Genomic DNA, 23,643 nt, shown 5'->3' on the forward strand with positions numbered 1-23,643 from the left:
TTAACTTTAATTCATGGTTTTAACCAAACAAAATCTAAGAAGTTTTGTATGACTAGAACTATGTTTACCTTTATTTCAGAGCGTCCTCCTGGTTATGACCGAGTTCGTAACGCTGAGATCGGCAACAAGGACTTCGAGCTGGATGTGCTGGAGGAAGCGTACACTACAGAGCACTGGCTCGTCAGGATATACAAGGTAAACTTGAGCTCACCTGTGCATCTTTAACCGTCGCTGTCCTTCCAAACCTTCCTTAATCCAATGATCTCCTGCTTTACCTCCATAGGTCAAAGACCTCGACAACCGCGGCCTCTCAAGAACGTAAAACCCAGAAACTCAAAATCCCGCCCCCCCTCTCGAACACACAGCACTGAACGCCTGCTGCCCACCATCGAGGAGAAGCGTGAAAACTTTTTATACTTTTGTTGTAATTGCTGAAAGAGATTTTCTTTTCATACCTTTTTTCTTGGTTTATTTTTTGAAAATTTGATCTTCGAATACGATGTTTTGTCTGTACTCAGGGCAAACGTGTCAAATGATCACCTGAAAAGGTGAGGGATAAATGTTTAAAAATGTTCAGACGTCATTTCTGCAATCGATTGGCCAGATAACTGTTTGATTTCTTTAAATGGGTGAATAAAAGAGTGACAGGGATAAAATTGATCAGTGTCTTTCTTTTTAACCAATAAAATCACATGCACGCCCAAGTTTGTGTCATGACCAGACTCACTGGGATCTAGACCCCAATCAACGTATCACACCACCAATATGCTTAGACTAGGATTTGAAGGTCTGAGAACCAAGCATTTGAATGCATTGAAATAGAACAGATTCCCCCACCTCCCATACATGCATTAAAAATTAAAATGCATATTACACTGAGTTTCCTATGTTTACAGTCCATATAACGGCTGGGTAAAATCAAAAATATCGATCACACAATATAAGGGAGATACTATCTTAGCAGCTTTTGCACACGCCCCCTATTGGCCACTCATGAGACCACACGTGTGGGCTGGTCTTGCTGTGACGTCATTGTGAGCATGCGCACATGGCCGAACGGTCTCGCGCTCCACTGTGAACGGCGCGTCAGTGTGAAGGTGATTGGAGTGTGTGTATTTTCCTTGAATAAAAACACCAGTCTGACGACAATTGCAATGTGGCGTAAGTTGTTGTCCTCCGTCCCTGCCTTCAGAGCCCCGAAAGCGCCCTGTCGCAGTTTTAAAAGCAGCAGCAGGAGAGCTGAAAAGGACTTTAATAAAGGTGAGTTGATCCACTTAATATACTTTATGTGTTTAAACCAGTATGGCAGGCGTTAAACCCTTCAGAGCGAGATTTAAGCAGTGGCAAGAACCACGCATTCTCGTTTTTCTAATCCTAGTATGCGAAAGGTTAGCTTATTAATATTAATTTGGTCATACGGGCGTTGCTTGGTGTGCTTCCTCGGAGCGTCCAGTCACGTGATCTAATCAATATTCATGAGCCAACCCTTGCTCGGAGGAGTCATTCGTCCATTGATTGGCCAGCTACCTAACTTTTTTATTTTTTATATATATTTTTTTATTGCAACAAAAAATATACAGAGATTTTTTCAACTACCTCTTTCCTCTCAGTGAAGGCGAACTGAACGCGCCTACTTATAATTACTGCGGTGAACGCCAGACTTATGAATATTAATTAGTAATTAATATTCATAAGTCTGGCGTTCACTATAGTAGGATTTGTAAATTCGCCTCCTGCATAAAAATATTATTCAGACTAATACTAAACTGTAATCAAAAAATTATTGAAATTATCTCTTACGATATTTAAGTAATCCTAGCCGTATATTTCTCTCTCTTGCATTTTTGGGATTGAAGATAATTACCAAATAAAATAAGGTTTTCTTCCTACATTTACATGTATGAAGGAGAAATTTACCACAAACCAGCATTACATTCACATTAAAATTCAGCTGCTTTATCTAACAATATTACAAACACAGTTTGGTTTCTAGACTTGTTGGTAATGATGTAACCTCTGTCTCCAGCCAATAAAACATATACTCGTTTATGTTATCCGTCATGTGTAACTCGTTGCAGATCTGGAAGCTCAGTTCCGGGCGTTTCGGGAGAAGGCGGCCGCGGCGATGCCCGGCAGTGACTGGAGCCCGTTCGAGCTGACCCCGGGCCTGCCCCCCGAGAGGGCGGATGTGGTGATCGTGGGAGGCGGAGTCGTGGGATGGGCCATCGCGTACTGGCTGAAGAGGAAGGAGAGAGTGAGGGACGGTCTGAGAGTGCTGGTGGTGGAGAAGGACCCTACCGTGAGTTTAGCCAAGGGCACTAGGAGCATGTCTCAGAAACTAGTGAGCATGTTTTTGATTCTACAAAGGTGTTGTAAAGGTAAGCAGCTCACTAGGTTTTGAGACTGAATCGGCTAGGTTAACAGAGTTGGGTATAACGCTTTACTGTATTCTAATTACTTTTCGTGATGACGCAGTAATGACGCAGTAATGTAACTCATTACATTTAAAGTTTATGTAATTTGATTACCGTTACTGATGTCAATAAAATTAAGTTACTTGCGTTACAAATGTTTTGTTAAAAAAAAACAAAAAGTAAAATGCATTTCTAATCACGTTTGGCCGGCTGCGTCAGTTAATGAGCATGCGCTTTAATGAATTACTGGAGAACGCGCTTCATGAGGCGCACACACACACACACACACACACACACACACACACACACACACACACACACACACACACACACACACACACACGCCATAGATATATACACTAGCTGTCGCCTTGGGCTTCTAAGCATGCGTCAAAACCGCCGCCATCTTGGAACAGGGCTCTTGTCATAGGAAGTAGCTGGGAAACGCTGAATTCCTGGATAATGCCGGACTTTTGTGCTGCGTATGGATGTTCACACGAATCAAATCTAAAAACCAGACAGCAAGCGATTACATTTCACAAGAATGTGATTTTTTATTTTATTTTTTTTATTTTTTTATTCTCTGGACTCAATGATAAATGCATGTCTGACCTTGGAGCGAATCAAAACAACTAGAAAAATCGCATTCATGACGATTTTATTTCCGTTAGACCTTTTCCTACATTGATGCTGATGCATTAAAGAGGAGGCGCTCCCCTGTTCCAAGATGGCGGCTCTGTTGACGCTTTCGTTCCAATGAACTGCCGTCAGGGTGGGAAATTAGCACCCGCCACCAGCCAATGACTGGTACTTTTTCAAAGTGGAGGGTGACTTTGCCTTGTATACCAGCCACAGTGGCGGGTAAATTGTAAAACATATTTTTATTGGTTACTACTTAAAACATTCCTTGTAACGGATTAGACATCTTTTGTCAAAGAATGCTGTTGCTAAGTAAAAATAATGCACTTTTGTCGAGTAACTAATTTGATTGGTTTTCAGCACTGTGCTTTACGGACACAGCGCACGGACACGGCGCTGAACGGACCGTGACGCATATAGCTGAGGTACAGACGAAAGGAAAATTAAACAAATATACCCGGTGTTAAGAGGCCCGCCGCGGAGTCAGCTGTATATGAATGTACAACCTGTTGAGGGCGAAGTAAATAAAAAGTGAAGGTACTTTTCTAACAAGTGGCGCATTGATGACGAAGGGAAAACGAGGGTTTGCTAAGTTCGCTTACTGTCGAACCTATGCGTCGTCCGAAAATGCAAACAATTCTTTCGTTAGAGGAACAACTAACCTTAAAATAGAGTCAATGAATATGACCAATTCTATTCAGAAACGTTCATGCGATCGGCAAAAAGGGCAGACCTTTTCGGGACTACGTTTGGATGTGCAAGTAAGTAAATTACTAACTTGAAGTTGTGTTTTGTGATGGCTAGATAGCTATCATTTTTTTAGTTTAGGGATAGTTTTAGCAGCGGCTAGGATAGGAGCCGATACCGTGGGTGCTCCGGAGCTCAATTACGTGTCAGTTAAACTTTTCATCTCCAATCCTATCTGTATTTGTGAGAAGTGGTGCTGTCCTGAGTTGAAAGATAGCCTACTTTACGGCTTTATTATCGAGTTAACCCTCTGGGGTCGACAAACACGCGGGCGCGTTTTGCTGGATTTTTTTCAAATAGCAGCAAAATACATTTAAATACTCCATCGTTTATGGTCATACAGACTTAACTAATATTAAAAAATAAACTGTAAAATAACCATGCATAATATTATTCTCTCAAAAATACAAACATGTACATACATGTTGCTTACATATTATGGTAGCCCTGTTTGTGCTAATAGTGCTTTGTTTTTTTTTTAAAAAGCCTGTGAGCATCCACGGAGGAAAACATAAATTGGCTCCTGAGTGCAGCATAACTCGTATTGTTAAATGGATAAAACGAATGACATATTTGTAATGGACGTCAATGTTATCAAAGTCACAGTTCTCATTCATAAATTTGAATTCCAGAAAAAGTGGCTGGTAAAAAATACAAGTGGCTGGTAAAATTGGGCATCCACTAGCCACTGTGGCTGGTGGGCAAAAAAGTTAATTTCCCACCCTGACTGCCGTAGCCAAGGCGAGTCAGGCGACATCTAGTGTATATATATCTGCACACACGCACGGTCTCTCTCTCTCTCTCTCTCTCTCTCTCTCTCTCTCTCTCTCTCTCTCTCTCTCTCTCTCTCTCTCTCTCTCTCTCTCTCTCTCTCTCTCTCTCTCTCTCCGCCGTGTGCGCGTTACACGGTTTGGATCACAGTCTCTTCTGTCTCGCATGCGCTCTCGCTCGCTCGCTCTAGATGCCGGGAGATTTTAACTAATTTGCGGGCATCAGGGAGCCACTATCAATATGCTTGGGATGTCTGTATTCTGCAATATTAAATAATGGAAAGAACTGAGTTTCACTTTGTAGTGTATTCTTGTAGTTTTAATAGGTTTTCAAAGTAACTTGAAAGTAAAGTAATTAGTAATCTGATTACTTTTTACATGCAGTAATCAGTAATGTAATCAAATTACAATTTTAAAGTAGTAATTAGTAATTTGTAGTGGATTACTTTTTTTGAGTAACTTACACAACACTGGATTTAATAATCATGTCTTTTAAAAGTTCACCCTCAAAAAATATTTTTTTTTTTAATCATTTACCTTATGTCGGTCAAGCACGTAGATTTTCCTTCTCGTGTCGCGCTTCAAACAGACATGGGCTCATATTCATGTCTAGGGGAAACCGAATGAAATTTAATCAAATAATTACAAGTAGGCTAATAATAATTTAATTCGATTTGAAAAATTCAATCTAGGTTTACACTGAGAAAGGTTTGATGATGAATATCAGAGTGAAATAAGGAAAATGATCGTAACCTGGATAAATATCACTATTATGGTAACACAAACCTTAGTTCATAAAATGCACAGAAGTTTTAAATTAAATATATTCAAGAACATGTATTTGATTATGACCCTTTTCCCCTGCTTCATCAATTATTTATACGACGCAACCAAATTAGATTTACAATGCAACCGCTTCAATTCAAATGAAACTGAATTAAAGAATAATAATCGGCTAGGGATTTGAGTGTCTGGGAGCCTCGGAAGAAAGAGAAATCCTGCGTTCCCATGAACGATCCCATCCGCTCCGTGTAAAGCCTCGTCTTACTCATGTTGAAGTTTTTCTCTCTTGTGAATTAAACATGACAACATAAAGGTGAGAAAATGATGACGCAATTAATGTTTTTAATTGCATCACAAGAAAAGCTTGTGCCATCTGGTAATGATGTGATTGCTTTCAGAATTAGAGTTATATATTTGTGTGTGTGTGACTTTTGTTTTGTTCCTTGTACACTTGTTTCTGCAGTATTCTCAGGCGTCGACTGTGCTGTCGTGTGGTGGGATTCGGCAGCAGTTTTCCCTCGAAGAAAACATCCATCTGTCAATGACTTCGGCTGATTTCTTGAAAAACATTAATGTAAAAACTTTTATATTGCACTGTTAAAAGCTTCCTGAAACACTATTCTTGTTACAAATGCACTGTAACATACAGAAATTATTACATGGAGATATTTCTGGAGACTTAAAATAAATAGTTTGTTGTAAATGTTTCTACACGTGATTAAAGGGATAGTTCGACCGAAAATGTAAGTTCTGTCAGTAATTACTCTCCCTCATGTTGTTCAACCCCGTAAGACCTTCGTTCATCTTCGGAACAAATTAAGATATTTTTGATTAAATCTGAGAGCTGGATCACTCCTCCATAGGCTTCTAAGGGATTGACACTTGTTCCCCGAAAAGTTATTAAAGACATCGTTAAAATAGTCCAAGTGACTACAGTGGCTCAATCTTAAGTTTATCAAGCGACGAGAATACTTTTTGTGCGCAAAAACAAACAAAAATAACGACTTTATTTCAACTATTGATTTCCTTCTCTGTGGGTGTCGAGTGAGTTCACTAGTGTAACAGCGCAGCGCTTCTGTGTTGTACGTCACACGCATCACACACACATGACCAGCGTCGGCCAATAGGGAGCCTGCGTGTGACGGTCTTACGGGGTTGAACAACATGAGGGAGAGTAATTACTGACAGAATTTACATTTTTGGGTGAACTATCCCTTTAAGTGTTAAGCAGGATCATTTGTGCTGGTTTAGATTTTGAGAATACTGATAAGTAAATTTGTATTTCTGTTCTGCTGAAATGCCACAGAATCATCTCTGGGTGGTAAATGAAGAACCCGTTGATCTGCAGTTTAATCATTCAGGATATCTCTTTCTCGCCAGTGAGAAATCGGCTCATATTATGGAGGAAAACTACCTCACTCAAAGGTGACAGGACTAACTAACCTCAACCTTTCCTGTCATCTGATAAACAGACTCACAATGCAAAGTTAAAGATTAATAAAACTAAGATTTAATTTGCAGACACGCTGGTGCGAAGGTCGCCCTCCTGTCCCCGTCCCGGCTGAAGGAGCGCTTCCCCTGGATAAACACAGACGGCGTCGCTCTGGCTTCTCTTGGTTGGTCAATGCTTTCCAATCTTTGAAGCATCTCACGTGTGAGTTTCGTTACTGAGTGACGTATTTATTCCTCACCAGGACTAGAGAACGAGGGCTGGTTTGATCCCTGGTCTCTCCTTAACGCTCTCAGACGCAAGGCCGTGTCTATGGGAGTCTATCAGTGCTTCGGAGAGGTCACAGGTCAGGATTGACAATTATATTTTTTGTCAAAATAATACTGCAGGATTTCTTACATTTGTTATTTTTTTTAAATTTAGAGGTTTGCTTGTAAAAAAAAAAAAATATTACTTTGAAAAGGAAGCTTGTGGTGATTCTTTTGAATGTGATTTTCAGGCTTTAGATACTCTTCAAATGTGGCAGAAATCACAGATGGAGATTTTGTTGATGTCAAAAGGATAAAATATGTCAATGTAAGTATGCTACATCTCAGAACCCGCCAGCTGTATAACACTATTTTTAAACTCGTTTTCATCGTCTTCAATACAGTGCTTAGCATAAGTGAACACACCCATGCTAAAGTTGACTAAAAAGACTAATCTTTTGGAAATTGATCTTAATGCCTTGATTTAAAAAATGAGGGAAAATCCAAACTTTAAGGACACCAATTTTCTTTGTGAATGAATAATGTATCGTAAATAAATAAATGTTCTTCCTTAAAATACAGGTTGCGTAAGTCAGGACACCCCTGTGTTAAACTCCCATAGAGCCATAACTGGCCTTTAATAATAAAAATCTGCTGACTCTATGGGAGTTTAACACAGGGGTGTCCTGACTTACACAACCTGTATTTTAAGGAAGAACATTTATTTATTTACGATACATTATTCATTCACAAAGAAAATTGGTGTCCTTAAAGTTTGGATTTTCCCTCATTTTTTAAATCAAGGCATTAAGATCAATTTCCAAAAGATTAGTCTTTTTATTCCTCTTTTTAGTCGACTTTAGCATGGGCGTGTTCACTTATACTAGGCACTGTAGATGCTCTATAAGTGCACTGACAGAAGTGATGTGGTTCAGGTGCAGATGCCCAACAGTCTGGAGTATCAGCCCGTGGAGAGTGCCGTTGTGGTGAATGCAGCAGGTGCAAACTCAGGGAAGATCGCCGCCATGCTAGGCATCGGATTAGGCCCGGAAGAATCCATATCTGGTATTCCGTTTCCTGTGGAGCCCAGAAAGAGGTTAAAACTCATGTTTCTTCACATTTTTTAATTTTTCTTGTGAAGTTTTTATATGGTAATTTGCAATGGTTTCTTACCTACTTGGATGAATAAGCAGTTGCATAAACACTAAAATAAATAATATTTTTATATGATGTTGTTATTTAAATATTATAATTAATTAAATATAATTTGTTTTCACACACTAAAAAAATATTTAATTGTAATTTAACTGAATGAGCAGTGCTAAATATTCAAAAATAACTGAAAAAAATATTTTAGATCATGTAATATGAATTAAATATGTAATTTGAATAAATGAGCAGTCCTAAATATTCTAAAATAGATTTTGAAAAAAAGATGATATAAAAGTTCATTACTTAATTAAATATTATTTATAATTCAATTTCATTAGTATTTGATAAAAAATATTACATAAGACTATGTTAAAAACTATAGACTATATATTTTTTAATATAGTAAAATATTAATTAAATGGTTTTAAGTAATTAATCCATTAACAATCCAAATGATTAAAATGTCATTAATGGTATAATTAATGAATTAATAAATGTGGCGTCTCACTGACGGCATCACTGGTGTCCTTCACAGGTTTGTTTATGTGGTGCATTGCCCCGATGGACCCGGGTTAGACACTCCGTTCCTGATCGACTCCTCCGGGGTTTACTGTAGGCGGGAGGGACTGGGAGGAAATTACCTCACGGGAATGTCACCGGAGGAGGTACAGGCATGTTTGATCTGAACTCAAAAGTATTAGCTTCATAGTCTGCATGCATTTGTTCATTAATCCATATATTATTTCTGCCTTTTGCAGACAGAAGAACCAGATGTCAGTAACCTTGATGTGGACTACGAGTTTTTTCAAGAGAAGGTCTGGCCTCGTCTGGCCAATCGTATTCCTGCATTTGAACAACTGAAGGTGAAAGTCGTAATATAGAATTGATATTCATGTTATCCACTTCGTGAAGGGAAAGTTTTCTTATTCTTTCATTGTCTTGGGACTAATTTAGCAGTTTCTAATATTTTAAAGGTGCATTGTGTAATATTTCTGAGGATCTACTGACATAAATGCAATATAAGATCCATAACTATGTTTTCAGTGGTGTATAAAGACCTTGCATAATGAACCGTTATGTTTTTATTAGCTTAGAATGAGACATTTATATCTCCATAACCGCGGGCGCCCCCTTCTATGGAGGTCGACATATTGTGTGGTCATGTTTCTAGCGTAGCCGACAGCGAACACACAGCGCTACAGAGCGCGTTTCCTCACTACCTTGAAAAAGAAGTTTTCAGTGGTGTATAAAGACCTTACTTAATGAACCGTTATATTTGTATTAGCTTAGAATGAGCAGTTTCTGTCTACACACACCGCGGGTTCCCGATCATTGAAATGTGCCGACATGTTTCTACGGTGGCCCTAAACGGACAAACGCGTTTCGTTACTATGTTGCTCTTCGTGCAAGGAAGCAAGCTTAGTTCGGCAAATAAAACACTGACACATGATGAACAAGTAACAATAATATTCACAATAACATATAGTTTTACTGAATAATCAAGTAAACATAATTTCTTAATTTATCCTTGTAAAGAAACCTCATTGCTGAACTGCTGCTGTCTGCTGTCTCAGACGATGACATATTTTCCTGTCAGCCACCGTAACTTCTGTTGGTTGCAATTCGTAGCCTCACCACTAGATGCCGCTAGAAATCACACACTGCACCTTTAAGATGGTAAAGTGCAGTATATGGCTTAGAACTGTGTGTGCATACTAAAAGGTGTAGAATTCTACCGCTTAGTTTTTTTCTTCCAAATAAGAACTTTGCTTTATATTTGTCAGGTTTCAAGTGCGTGGGCTGGATTTTACGACTACAACACCTTTGACCAGAATGGCATTGTGGGACTGCACCCTCTAGTGCCCAACATGTACTTTGCCACGGGCTTCAGCGGGCACGGACTGCAGCAGTCTCCTGCGGTCGGACTCGCTGTGGCTGAGCTGATTCTGGACGGCGGCTATAAGACCGTCAACCTCAGTGCTTTTGACCTTAAGCGCATCTTCCTGCGGGAGCCCATGCTGGAGCGCAACATCGTGTGAAGACTGACGAGCACAAACACAGGGGACGTGTCCTCAGGATGGAGGCACTTAACAAGAAGCACATCCTGGTTCAGTCAGAACTCTCAACGGATCAGTGGAATCGATTTTTCAGTTTCAGTCCAACAAAACATTGTAAGACAATTTGAATTATTAGGCATTAAAGAGGAGAGTTATAAACAAAACACTGTTCAAGAAATATTTGAAATGACTTATGGTCGAGATCAGGGAATTCATTTGTTATTTTGTAATTGCGTATATTTAAATATGCATATGACATAGATCATGAAATATCATATTTTTTTTATATTTTCTTAGATTTGTCTTATTCACACTGTTTCAGAAATTAATACCAAAAATAATCATAAACTTTAAAAATTTGTCCTTAAATGTGAAGCAGCCTTCATGGACTGAATTTTATAAATCTGTACATTTTTAAATGTCTGTTAATATGGATGTGAATATTGTGGAAGAATGCCGTGAAAAAATGCTGTTTTTTTTGGTAGCATAATTTTATTTTATTTTGTAAAAAAAAATCTGATTTTTTATATATATAAATGCCATTTTCTGCTTTACTTTAAAGTGTGTGTAAATGTGTGTGTGTGTGTGTGTGTGTGTATATGTTTATACACACACTTTAAAGTTTTAAAAAGAATCAAAGCTCAAAGAATTTTTATACATTTATAAGAAATTAATACAAAATTTAAAAAAAACACTCTTTAAGCAGAAAATCTGAAACATTAACACTTGCACATTTACAGCATGTTCTTTAGTGTAAGAACCATGACAGCTAAACAATCTTTTAAAATTTTGCATCACACATATATCAAAGTTATAAAGAGTATAAATAACCATAATTGCCCATAGAGGAACACAGTATATCAATATTCAGGAAGAGAGTCTTTATCTCTTTGCTTTCTTCTGAAGCATGTCAATGACAGGCGTCGCTTTGCGTTTTACACCTGGACAGAGAAAACAAGAATCAAACTCGCACTCAAAATCTCGATTTCAGTCAAGAAACTCATCAGAAGATAATATATTTTTATAATTGTATATGTGAATAATATGGATATTTTAGGTCTGTATTGTTACCTGTAGTGATGGGTTTGTCCTCTGGAGAGCGCTTTGCATACGCTGCTTTCATTCTCTGAATATTCTTCTTATGGACGACTTCATGCTCCACAATAGGACGAGGGTAATCTTTACCCACAATGCACCCTGCTCTCTCCTGAATGCTCCGAGGAGCTTTCCAGGGCTCATATATGTACTCCGCAGGGAATTTCTTCAGCACCGGAAGGTATTTCCTGGTAGACATGTGAAGAGAGTTGAGTTAGTATTTAGTAAGTAGTTGTTTCTCAGATACTTTTAAACCAGAACAGAATGTAAAAAAGAAACTAACTTGATGTAATCCCCATTTTTGTCGGTTTTCTTGCCAAAGGCGATGGGAGAGTAAACCCGGAAGTACTGATGGAAGAACGCGCTGGCTGAGAGCCACTGCCAGTTTCCTGCATTTAACGACCAATCAGCATCCAGCAGCAACTCCTCAAACACCTGCGGATGACACGAGCAGACACACAGCAGGTTAATGATTATATCTCTCATCTAGATGTATTGTTCTATACTACACTGGTCCTCAAACCTTCTGGCCCTCCTCCCAGCTTATCCACAAGTCTCCTCGGGTCAGGAAACAGGCGACCGCGTGCCGGGCCAGATGATGGATCCAGCCCTCCCGACGCAACTGGGTCATGATGGCATCGATGAACGGGAAACCGGTGCGAGCCTGACATCACAAATACACATCAACTGAGAATAATTCACCAAATCTGAAATGATTGTTTTTATTGATCTGAAATCAGATGAAATAATCGATTCATTAATCAAATCAACACTTAAATAAAAACAGCAGTGTATAAAATGTGTGTATTGCTCATAAGGCAGTTTTAATATAAGCCTTTTAATGATGCATTAATTCTTTGCTGAAATGTAAATAGTTTCGACACTTGTTTTCATGATTGTTTAATGTATGTTTGAATTAATCGGTCAAGACATCACTAACAGATTAAGTAAAAATAGAATGATAAATGTAATATAGTAAATATTGTTAGCAAAATATCTTTAGAGTTTATTTCTAGCCAACAAGCTGCAACTTATATAGTGCAAAGCTCATTGCAATTATTGGACGTTTATGTTTATTAAAGATTTGTTCACATATCAACTGAATACAATCCATCACAATGAAATCGATTAAAAACAACAAATTGATTTAGTCAATCAGCTGACGTGTGTACCTGTTGTAGCTCATCCACACTGTGTGACTGTGCATGAAATAGACACTGACATAGTCAAAACACACGGTGATTTAAAACTTTTTCGGCTGAAACCACAAATTAATTTTCAGCTAAAATACTGGTGCATCACTATATCATTAAGTTTATAATACATGTTAGTACACTTGAATCCATTTTAGAACAGCTTGACTGTACCTCCCTCCATGCAGCGAGGTGCTCGGGATTGTTGTCCCAGTCCACTTGCACACAGTGAGGGTTTCCTTCCATCCTGTTGAAGTTTGGGATCCCGACGGCAGCCGTGTAGAAGAACTCTCTCCACAGCAGCTGACCGTGCAGCGACACCGGGGGTTCAGAGTGCTTCTTCTGCGAGACACATCACAATCCTAAACTGTTGAACAGCTGCTATAGGCCAGTGCTTCCCAGACTTTTTTCTCTGAGACCCCCTTTTTCCCAAGAAGATATTTTAGGGCCCACTTCACATTTAATGATATTGTGGCTCTTGTAAGCTTGCAGCAAGGATGACAAAATGTTTTGTTTTTAAACAAACAGTATGTTTATTACTATAACCAGATATGTTTATGCACAAATAATAGCATATAATATTGAAAATACTATAACAAAAACATCAGTCGGCCGTTTGTAATTTAAAAACGTAAGCCTAGGAGTAGTCTATTAGTAATTGGCCCTATTTGAAATGCAATAACAAAAAAATATCAGTATTCACACTGGTGTGTAGGGAAAACATAATTAATATAGGCTATTACAAAATGACTGGTGTCTGGGACCTCGTTGAAAACACATTTTTTGGTCAGTCAGGGGATCGTGAATATAATGAGCTAATGTAATATGATCGTTTGGCGCTCTAGCGATTAATAGACATGCGTTTATTAACCAAAGGTGTAATCCATCAGCCGGAAACTGAAGCCTCGCGGGCGCCGCCATTGTAGCAGAACTTCACCCGCTGTTAGCATTCCACTGACTCCCATTCATTTTTGCGTCACTTTGACAGCGAGTAACTTTACATCTGAGGCGTCCAAAGACTTCATTTGTCCATTATATATTTCTAAATAAACACGACAATGTATAAAAGGCTCCATTACTTTGTATCTTACGTTATGGCCCCGTAGAAGGGGTTTTTGTTAACAGGCTAACGATTGCGTCATAACCACGCGACTTTTTGTCGCACAATAGAGACATTACCGTATAGACAGGAGGAAAAGCTCGCAGGCAATCGAGGGGACGTCCCGTCAAGGGGGAAGCCCATAGATAATGAGTCCATAAAAGCAACGGGACAAAATATTTCAACAACGTTTTTGGGGAATTGGAAATAATTCGGTATGTGGCAAGTGAATACATATGAAGTGATTAACGTCGGTAATTTTCACGCACAACTACTCGAAGATTTACGTCTGTCAGACAGGTTGGTCACGTCATCAAGCTTAGTTTGAGTCGGTTTGAGTCTGCGCGTCAGGAACGGAAGTGCTAAAAAATCGCTAAAAATGGGCTTCAACTGTCTCAACTGAGTTCCAATGAGACGGCTCTGTCCACTTCTTATACTGTCTATGTTATTAACAGAATAATGCGTCTTGCGGAAGAACATAGTAGCCGGAGCTTCTTCTCTCTGTTCATGTCTATGGCGAGTCACGCAGGCACTGGGTTACACCAGCGGTGCGACCCGATCCAGTGTAAAATAGTCCCAATATAAACACTTATTATAGGTGTACTATAGTGACTCAGGATTAGACAAAAACACGGTTTGGAAAACCAATGCTATAGGGGACCAGTGCCATAGAGAGAAAGAGTTGCGACCTATTTTTTACAGTCTATGGTTGCGACACGCTTTGATGTCGCCGCTACGGCTGTCACGTGGGTCATGTAAGCCCCAGTAGTTCCAAAACATACACTGGCTGTCATGTTCTTCTATGGGACAGACAGCAGCGATTACATTATTGAACGGTAAATATAAAATAAAACACACACCCAAGTACTTTTTCAGCTGTTACTGCATTATTGCATTTAGTTAATGTCAGTTTTGCATTTGGAGAGGCAGGGTGACAACGAAATACTGTATATTACTTAGATTTTTAGGGGTTTTTTGGAGGGAAAAGCTTAGTGTTCATGTTCGCATGGGTAGTAGCACTGGCTTTAGCGGCTCATCTGATCATGGACGTCTCATGATATTTATTTTAGCATCACTGGGCTGTATTAGGCTATTGATCCGTGATCTTGCTTATAAATTCTGATTAAATTCCTAAATAAATGAATTGTGTGTGTGCGTGTGTGTGTATGTATAATATTATATATATATATATTATTAATAATATTATATATTATATACATCAGGTTACCGTAAGTTAGCTAACGTTAGTGTCACGTAAGCTATAGCTGCAATTAACCTATTATCTTCCAATAAACATTAACTAAAACTGGCTACATAAAATATAACTACTGACTAGATTCACGAGAGGTCGGCTAATGTGTGTTAAAGTAAAAAAATACAGTAATTTCATTAATTTACCAGCGAGCGTACTTCGGAAACACTGAATATGAATGGGGTTCAATGCTGGAACTATCAGAGTTTGGGACTATCGGCTGCTCCGACACGCGTTACTTCAACATTACAAAGCTCCTATGGCGGTCTATGGGAGTGTCGCAACTCTTTCTCTCTATGGCACTGTAGGGGACATAGCGGCTCAGGTCACGTGACGCCTGACGTACCCCTCTGCACACGTCTGAGAGCCGCCACCAGAAGGTGCGCGCGGACAAGCAGCCGAAGCGCACGTACGGGCTCAGGACGGTGGTGCTGGGGATCAGGGCGTTGGGGGACGTCTGCGGCTTCTCAAACTTGCACACCCAACCCTGCAAAAAGACAAAAAATATATATATTATATTATATTTCATTTTTTAATTAAGACATTTAAAGTGGGAACTAATGTGTATGCATCTTTATGTATGTAGCATATTCTAGCAATATTAAAATCTTATTGATTTCCACTATAAATATTGTTCAAATATTTATATAAAGTATGTATTATATTTACGGTTGTCATGGCGGGACCGCACTGTGGTTGCAGCCGTTGTGTGTGCTGACCCGTGTTAACACTAGACTGAAGGAGATTTACATCACCATATGGAAAGAAGCGTAAATGGATGGAGAAGCATAGGTTACTGTAAAGCTATGTCTTAGTTGGTGATTATCTTGGCTAATTTTAGTGATAATCTACGCTAATTTTAGTGTCTTTGTTTATCCCGAGGTTTTCCCGCAGCCTGCCGGATCCAGGCCGGATCCAGATCTGACGAAGGACTTTCGCCTGGACCCGACGACAATGCAGTGCTGAAGTGCCAACTAGCCTCTCCCTATGGAGGATCCCTATACCACTCTACAGATAAAGCCTTGTGGGATTTTTCGGTTCGTGTACCTACGCGAAGTGATAAGATAAAATAAAATTTTGCATCAAAATTTATAGACAAGTAGTTTGTTTAGGCATGGTGTGTAAGGAATTACAAACCTGCGCACATATATTCAAACGCACATAACTATAGAATCAATTCTTAATGCGCATGTGAACGCCATCAGCGTCTATCACAGGTTCACGTTTAAAGTCTGTTTAGAGAGAACGGTGTCGTCTTAGCGGCCCCTAATTTAATAACAAATGATCATTTAGACGGAAGTGAATCAATCAAAACTAACTTTAGCTGGAAAAAACATTTTTCAAGAGCCACTATAAAACTAAACCAATCTCTGTTACCTTAAATTATATGTTTATCTCTGTAAAGCTGCTTTGAAACAATCTACATTGTTAAAAGCGCTATATAAATGAGGATGACTTGACTTGGCGAAAGCCGAGTACAAATCAGCATGAATTTTTAAAGGGTTAGTTCACCCAAAAATGAAAATGATGTCATTAACGACTCACCCTCATGTCGGTCCAAGCCCGTAAGACCTCCGTTCATCTTCAGAACACAGTTTAAGATATTTTAGATTTAGTCCGAGAGTTTTCTGTCCCTCCATTGAAAATGTATGAACGGTATACTGTCCTTGTCCAGAAAGGCAATAAAGACATCATCAAAGTAGTCCATGTGACATCAGTGGGTTAGTTAGAATGTTTTGAAGCATCGAAAATACATTTTGGCCCAAAAATAACAAAAACGACGACTTTATTCAGCATTGTATTCTCTTCCGGTTCTGTTGTGGATCCGCGTTCATGAGTCCGCTGACGTAAGACGAGCTGACGTGTGTCTGGTGCGCCCGAGCTTCGTTTACAGTCTGAGGGAGACGAACGCTGGAAACAAAACAATCTTCACAAACATGTCTAAGGATTTCCACACAGAGGAAGACTTGCATTTTTTTGCCCAGACATATTTATTTGAACCCGAATACACGGATGCACCAGATACACGTCAGCAGCGTCTTACGTCATCAGCGTCACTGCGGACTCGTGAACGCGGATTGACAACAGAACCGGAAGAGAATACAATGCTGAATAAAGTCGTAGTTTTTGTTATTTTTGGACCAAAATGTATTTTCGATGATTCAAAAAATTCTAACTAACCCACTGAGGTCACATGGACTACTTTGATGATGTCTTTATTGTCTTTCTGGACAAGGACAGTATACCGCACATAGATTTTCAATGGAGGGACAGAAAGCTCTCGGACTGAATCTAAAATATCTTAAACTGTGTTCTGAAGATGAACGGAGGTCTTACGGGCTTGGAACGACATGAGGGTGAGTCATTAATGACATCATTTTCATTTTTGGGTGAACTAAAACATCTACTCTTGTGTAATGGAAATCTTATTATACACACACACACACATATATATATATATATACATACACACACACATATATGAACTCTTCAGTACCACAAAGCAAAATTAAAATAAAAACTTTTAAATGAATATACATTTATAAAATATGAAAGTATACATAAAGGCCTCTAAAAGCCACCTCTGTCGAAAATGAGATGATAATATTGAGTGAATGCTCTGCATATAGTGTACGCTCATCAAATACTTCCACTTCAAACTCACTCAGTCCCAGCCTCAGATTATTCACAAATGCCGGTACTGGGGTAGAAACCTACACATAGGAGCCTGATAAAAATGTTAATATTAAACAAAAACTTTAAACAGACTTAGAGGCTTTTGCATCTGAAGTCTTCATGTAGAAATATATAATATTAAAATATTGCATGTTGTAGTTTTATTTATATTTTTGTACAGATTTTATCTTAGGGTCAAATTTACAGTTTGGTGTAAAAAAATGTTTTCGTCCAATTCATAATTTTTTATATGTCTGACTTTTATAAGGTTCATAGTCTGCGTCCGAAATCGAATACTTCCCTACTGTATAGTACGTGGAAAACAGTAGTAGCCTAGTAATAAACAAAAAATGGGAGCAATATGTCCGTATACATCGTATTTGAAAAACGAGGTGAAAAGTCCCCGGATGACGTACTACTTCAGCCGATTCGCTAGACACTTTACTATCCCATGAGGCCAAGCGAGAGGATTTATGAATGGAAGTGAAGCGACGCAACTGATGCTGGTAGGTCACATGACAGTAACAACATGCCAGATGTAGTACATCTGAATTTCATTCATACTACCCATATTCATTGTAGGTGCTAAATCTAATTCTTCAAGCTACTGAGTTGTTTGGTCCCGGAGTAATTAGGTCGACTCACTTTCTTGCGTTTCTTACATTGTTTGCTTCCTCCATAAGAAAAGAGAAGATCAATCTTCCGTCGCATCACCGTACACGTTTGACTACACAACACCACTCTGCATAATGTCCAATTTTGCTTTTTCTTGGTATTAGAGAGACGTTTACATTGATTCAGCGTTTTCGTTTTTGCGGTTAAAACCTTTTTGCCCTTCCGGGTCAACACACCTATCTTCTTCATTCGGAAGGCTAACTATATACACTGATATCACAGCGCCACTCAATGGTCAAATATGAGAACAACACAGAACCCTTATAAACACATTTTGGCTCCTACATTCATACTATACACAACATACTTTTTAACCCTCTGGGGTCCTTCATTTCAGGGTCACACTCAGGGTCTTCGGGACCAAATGGTCCGGAAGGGTTTGATTCATATTTATTAAAAGAAAATCATATTTTTTTTTTTACTTGTTTTTTATAATATTTTTTCTTTTCTTTTTTGGTGTTTTGAGATAATTTAAGATTTATAATTAATATTTATGCAATAAATATGACCCATTTTCCCCCCATTGAATATAATAGAAAAAAAATATATATTTTTTTAATTTTTTTTAAAGCTGTATTTCATTTTAGAGTCAAGCCTAGACCTCATAAAAGCAATTTTTGAAATGAGATGGATGCCATCTGGTGGACAAACTGAGCATTTTAAAAATGCAAAACCCTTATGTAATCTGAATTTATTTGTTTGTTTATGTATAAAAGTGTGTTTGTGTGTGTGTGTGTGTGTGTGTGTGTGTGTGTGTGTGTGTGTGTGTGTGTGTGTGTGTGTGTGTGTGTGTGTGTGTGTGTGTGTGTGTGTGTCTGTGTCTGTTTTGCACTCTTGATGTTTTATAGATTCACCCCTTCACTGTTGTGTGCTTTTTTTCTGGATCGTGGCTGATTTGTAGATTGTACGCACAAAAAAACTCTGTATTGTCACATTTTTGCCAATTTCCCATTCATTTCCTATGCCGGGTCCATTTGGACCCGAAGGCCCTGAGTGTGACCATTTTTTTTTACCACCACTTAGACTATTCAAATCCTGTCCCCAATTTTTTGGGGTGTTCATATACCAAGTACCAACAAAGTCACCAAATTTCGGACCATTCCGATGAAGCTATGATTTTACACATTTTTTTATTTAAATTCTTCGGGACCATTTGGTCCGAAGAACCCGGTTGTGAAGTAAATTAAGTTTCAAATATAGTACCTAGACAGTACGCGATTTCGGACGCAGCACGTACCGTTCTCTGCATGTGCTCATCCAGTCTGCGCAGAGCTTCCCGTTCACCTCCCGGGAACAGACCCGGTCCTGAGGATGATGTATCCAATCCAAGATCTTCAAGCGTTGGAATCCCAAACTTCTCTTCATGGTCCTCAGAAAATGGAGTGGACACACCTTCGGGAGAAAGAGACATAATGAAGCAGAGAAACCCAGCAACGATCGAATCTCATTCAGCATGATGTCGGGGCGAGACCTTTCATGTCCTCTTTGGTTGGAGCAGGAACAGGTTTTTTAGGCGGTCCGATGGCTTTCAGCACGCTCTGGAAGCGAACGTAAGTCAGGGGAGGCTTGCCGTTGTTCTCGTCGATAATTCTGTATGAAAAAGCAGGTGAGAGTTTGCAAATCTTTATCAAAATTTGATTTACAAATTATGACGCATTACCTGTCAATGTTGTGGAGAGTGTGAGAAATCTTCGGAATAACTTCCACGCCATATTCCTTGGCCAACTTTATGACTTCCTTGTCTCTGCTCTGACTGTACGGCTCCGTATCAACCTCAAACGTCAACCGAGTGATCTTCCATTTCTCAAAGAGCTTCGGAAGGACTTCTGTGGGCGGCCCACTGACCACAAACAGCCTAGAGGTACAAGAATTACACAAAACATGCTTGAGAAAAACATATTTGTCCACATTTGAACCTTAGCTCAAACCTCCACCCCATCTTTAGTTTGTCTTAGAATAGTTTCCCGTCTCTCTGTTGGATGACCACCATCAAACAAACCAAATGTGGGAGGATTATAAGTTTATGTGGGACATGTTACCAACACTAAAACTGTTCTATAATGTTTATCTAACTTAATAAAAACATTTGCATTCTGCCTTTCAGCTGATAAAAATACTTTGTTCTTTAGTCCCTCCCAGAAAACAGCATCACATCACAATGTAACATAACATGTCTTTATTTTACATGACATTTAAATTCAGCATCACTGAGGCCAAAGGCAGCCGCATCATGCAGATCACTATTTATGACACAGTTCTGACCAAGTCCAACTGAAATCCAACAAAATAAATAATGAACAAATCAAATATAAACCAACATGAATTTAGATCATTGACAGTCTTATATATTAAGAATATATTAAACCAAAAACGTTCATATTTTTTTTTAGAAAGGATGTGAATTAAAACAAACACAGCAGCAACAAGTTAAAAATTTTTAAATTTAATTGACCGAATTATCCATTTGTTTTCTGACAGAAACACGGAACGAATCACCGCTCCACATTTTGATTGACAGCGTCACAACCCACTAGTGTCCGTGTTTACTCCTGCGCTTTCAACCACTGGATAGGATTTTAGAAACTGCTGTTGTATTTGTACTTCTGACGAAGCGCTGTTAAATATAGCTCATAAACTACGCCGCAAAAACAATAAATAAAATGCTTTCTTAAAAAGGCAAAATAACGCATGCTCGTTTTATTAATATGATCATTAAAAACCAACAGACTGATGAAAAAGCGGGACATTTTCTCACAGGGCTCTCAAGTTTTATCAAAAGTTTAGAGTGAGATTTAGGGGAGGAGCCACCCAAATATTTGCAGCAGCGGTCCCTCGACCCAACCAAATTCGCTTCAATTTTTGCTAGCAGTTCAATTTTGCCTATTGTTCATAATTGACCAGCACAAATGGAAATTATAACAATTGTTAAGTCTGATAAAAAGACAAATTCATCCAAATAAAATAAATATATAATTATATTTAAAAAATACAAATTTATTGAAAAATAAAAATAAATTTGACCCCAAACAAGTCAACTGAACATCAGTACTCAATGTATATAACATTGTGTCATAACTTGCCCTGAGCATGTATGTCAAGACCCAAACCGGTCACCTTTACATGGGTCATCGGATGCCCATTTTCCGCAAGTTGGTATGATTCTTCTGGGTCTTCATGTAAAGTTTGTAACATACTTTGGTTAAAATTTCTCAATGGTTGTGTAAAACAACACCCTTTTCACCTCTTCAAAAACAGCTCTGTTCACAGTGACCCGTTTCGGTGCATGTCTCTTTAAATGATAATGAGCAACAACTTTTTGGCTTTTTGAGGATTAAAAAAAAGTGAATGGATTTTTTTTCATTGCATGGTGATTGTGTCCACACTCTGCAAAGACACATTTATTTGTAAATACCATATAAAAGTGTATTTTGCATCCGATGACCCCTTTAAAAGCAGTTGGAGAGTTTTTGAATGCATCAAAAATAATTTAACACGAATTTGGCTATACTCCTCAACATCAGCTCTCACTGTCTTTGATCACAGGCGAGAGATATCGTCCAGGAATCGTAAAATCAAAATGCTAAAAAAAATAAAAAATAAATGAAGATGTCCGGAAACCGCATTCATCAGATCGTGCTCTTCAACTTCCACTCCGTGTGTGCGCGTGTTGTCTAGTAACGAACTTGCTTGCAGCGGGAACACATAATTTACCCTGAAACAACTAATTCTAATTTCTGATTGGCTGGTAGCTAACATTTAACTCTGTATAACTCGAGACAGATGCTTAGAACTCTGCAGAAAACTTCCCTCCGTTAGCCTGCGCCTCGTCCATTAACTGTATAGCGGGACAAGTTCCCTTACTCCTCAGCGTGAGAAATACGAGGTGTGGCGTGTGAGCGTGTGAACGGGTTGAAATGCGCGTGAGAGCCCTGTTCTCAACATGCGCCGTGCGGGACACGCGGTGAAAGTGCTGTGCGGTGACGCAACGCGGGACGGGTGCTCAGTCTACACACCTGGAGTTGAGTTTCTGCAGACTGGAGTCCAGGTCTTCGAGAGCTTCCATCAGAAATCTCCATGGGTTGATGCCGATGTGGGTGTTAGTGGAGTACCAGGGGTCCAGCAGGAACAGCGGGTAGATGTGTGTGCAGTCTCGCAGGGCGGCGATCAGGGCTGGGTTATCGTGTAAACGCAGTCCTTTGCGGAACCAGTGAATGGAGTTTTGGCTCATGGTCACACTGGAAAAACTGGTATAAATAGTTTGTTTTTTTACACAAAAATCCATTTACACAAATGTTTTTCAAGTGTTGGTTTTAAAATGTACTTCAATAGAAATATTTTCATAATTTCTGTTTTGTATTTTTTGCTTGATATTTTGTTAATTTCCCCATTTTCTCTTTTTTGTTTATTTTTTTAAATGAAATTAAGTGGTTTAAATGGAACTTAACTTTTTATATCAAATCCATGTCCACCTCAAACCAGTATCTTTCATTTCTGCCTCTCACTTTGAGCTCATTACACTTTTTGTCTGAACTGCCAAAACATAATTCACTTAAAATTAGATTTCAACTGTGGCCTATATTAATATTGTTAATGGTATTTCATTAGTTGAATATTTAGTACCGCAACATAAGTCTTGTAGCTCTCATAGTTTAATTAGATTGTCTAATTAATCTTAATCTCCGCTTTCAATTATACTATATTTTTCAATTCCATTCAATCTTATTTTTATATCCCATTTTTATATCGTTTCAAATGTAATGTATTATTCCTGTGATCAAAGCTGAATTTTCAGCATCATTACTCCAGTCTTCAGTGTCACATGATCCTTCAGAAATCACTATAATATGATGATCAAGAAACATTTATTATTATTATCAATGTTTAACATTTCTAAATGTATGAGTGGAAACAGTATTCAGTCTAATAGCTTATTAGAAATCAAAATGTAGTTTTAGACACAATGAAATGAATTTCTGACTAATAATGTTGCTCATTTAGTTGACATTATTAGTATTACTACTATTATTGTTGTTGTTAATACTATTATTATGCAGTCGATCTGATACTCGTGCAGCGAGTATTACTATTTTGCAACAAGCATTTTCTTTGCTCCGGTTGCGTTTAAAGTCTCTGCAATCAAATACAATCACACATTCTGAGTCAATTGTGCAGGATAACTAAACTAAATGATATATAGCTATTTTAAGTTATAAAACCCCACCAGTAGCCTACTTACATCAGTTTCCAGGTTACGTGAAGTCTCCCTAGCTTTCTTAATGTTACAAAAGCTGTGGAGTTTAGCAGCACGTGTCTCACAATCAGCCAATCAGAGACTTGTTTACGTGCCAAGGGACGTCCAATGCTAACCAATCAGGATGCGGTCGGTGAGACAT

General features: G+C 38.6%; 3 protein-coding genes across 3 annotated transcripts in view; 2 read left to right on the forward strand and 1 right to left on the reverse strand.

Annotated features, from left to right (window-relative positions):
* stt3a (STT3 oligosaccharyltransferase complex catalytic subunit A) overlaps positions 1-656 on the forward strand; it is a 19,932-nt gene extending 19,276 nt beyond the window's left edge. Inside the window, exons 17-18 of the mRNA XM_077195664.1 lie at positions 80-195; positions 284-656. Of these exons, the coding sequence (XP_077051779.1) occupies positions 80-195; positions 284-322 (155 nt within the window). The 3' untranslated portion in view covers positions 323-656. The remainder of the gene's footprint in view (positions 1-79; positions 196-283) is intronic.
* A 381-nt stretch (positions 657-1,037) lies between these two features.
* On the forward strand, positions 1,038-10,821 carry foxred1 (FAD-dependent oxidoreductase domain containing 1). Its single transcript, XM_077195670.1, has 11 exons — positions 1,038-1,260; positions 2,079-2,299; positions 5,817-5,927; positions 6,660-6,778; positions 6,875-6,969; positions 7,048-7,149; positions 7,303-7,379; positions 7,987-8,147; positions 8,739-8,868; positions 8,962-9,066; positions 9,988-10,821. Exons 1-11 carry the CDS (start codon positions 1,041-1,043, stop codon positions 10,240-10,242), a joined length of 1,596 nt encoding a protein of 531 aa, XP_077051785.1. The 5' UTR covers positions 1,038-1,040; the 3' UTR covers positions 10,243-10,821.
* Positions 10,733-23,564, reverse strand: cry5 (cryptochrome circadian regulator 5). Its single transcript, XM_077195669.1, has 11 exons — positions 23,487-23,564; positions 22,264-22,494; positions 19,911-20,105; positions 19,722-19,840; positions 19,488-19,642; positions 15,246-15,386; positions 12,723-12,890; positions 11,879-12,019; positions 11,639-11,790; positions 11,332-11,543; positions 10,733-11,201 (listed from the first exon to the last, which is right to left on the reverse strand). The coding sequence occupies exons 2-11, from the start codon at positions 22,476-22,478 to the stop codon at positions 11,143-11,145; spliced, it is 1,557 nt and encodes a 518-aa protein (XP_077051784.1). The 5' UTR covers positions 22,479-22,494; positions 23,487-23,564; the 3' UTR covers positions 10,733-11,142.
* Between the last annotated feature and the right edge of the window lie 79 nt (positions 23,565-23,643).

Source organism: Siphateles boraxobius, unplaced genomic scaffold (genome assembly GCF_051911475.1).
Source record: "Siphateles boraxobius isolate OS27281-9 unplaced genomic scaffold, OSU_SipBor_1 34, whole genome shotgun sequence".
NCBI lineage: Eukaryota > Metazoa > Chordata > Actinopteri > Cypriniformes > Leuciscidae > Siphateles > Siphateles boraxobius.

Bases quoted from the DNA above. Each gene is read 5' to 3' on its own strand.
- foxred1 (XM_077195670.1), top strand. From the start codon at position 1,041: ATGCGCACATGGCCGAACGGTCTCGCGCTCCACTGTGAACGGCGCGTC. The intron at 6,970-7,047 runs GTTGGTCAATGC...ATTCCTCACCAG, and splicing joins CGTCGCTCTGGCTTCTCTTG to GACTAGAGAACGAGGGCTGG. The intron at 8,869-8,961 runs GTACAGGCATGT...TGCCTTTTGCAG, and splicing joins CGGGAATGTCACCGGAGGAG to ACAGAAGAACCAGATGTCAG.
- cry5 (XM_077195669.1), bottom strand. From the start codon at position 22,478: ATGAGCCAAAACTCCATTCACTGGTTCCGCAAAGGACTGCGTTTACAC. The intron at 12,020-12,722 runs GTACAGTCAAGC...TTGTGATGTCAG, and splicing joins ACCTCGCTGCATGGAGGGAG to GCTCGCACCGGTTTCCCGTT. The intron at 11,544-11,638 runs GTTAGTTTCTTT...CATGTCTACCAG, and splicing joins AAAAATGGGGATTACATCAA to GAAATACCTTCCGGTGCTGA.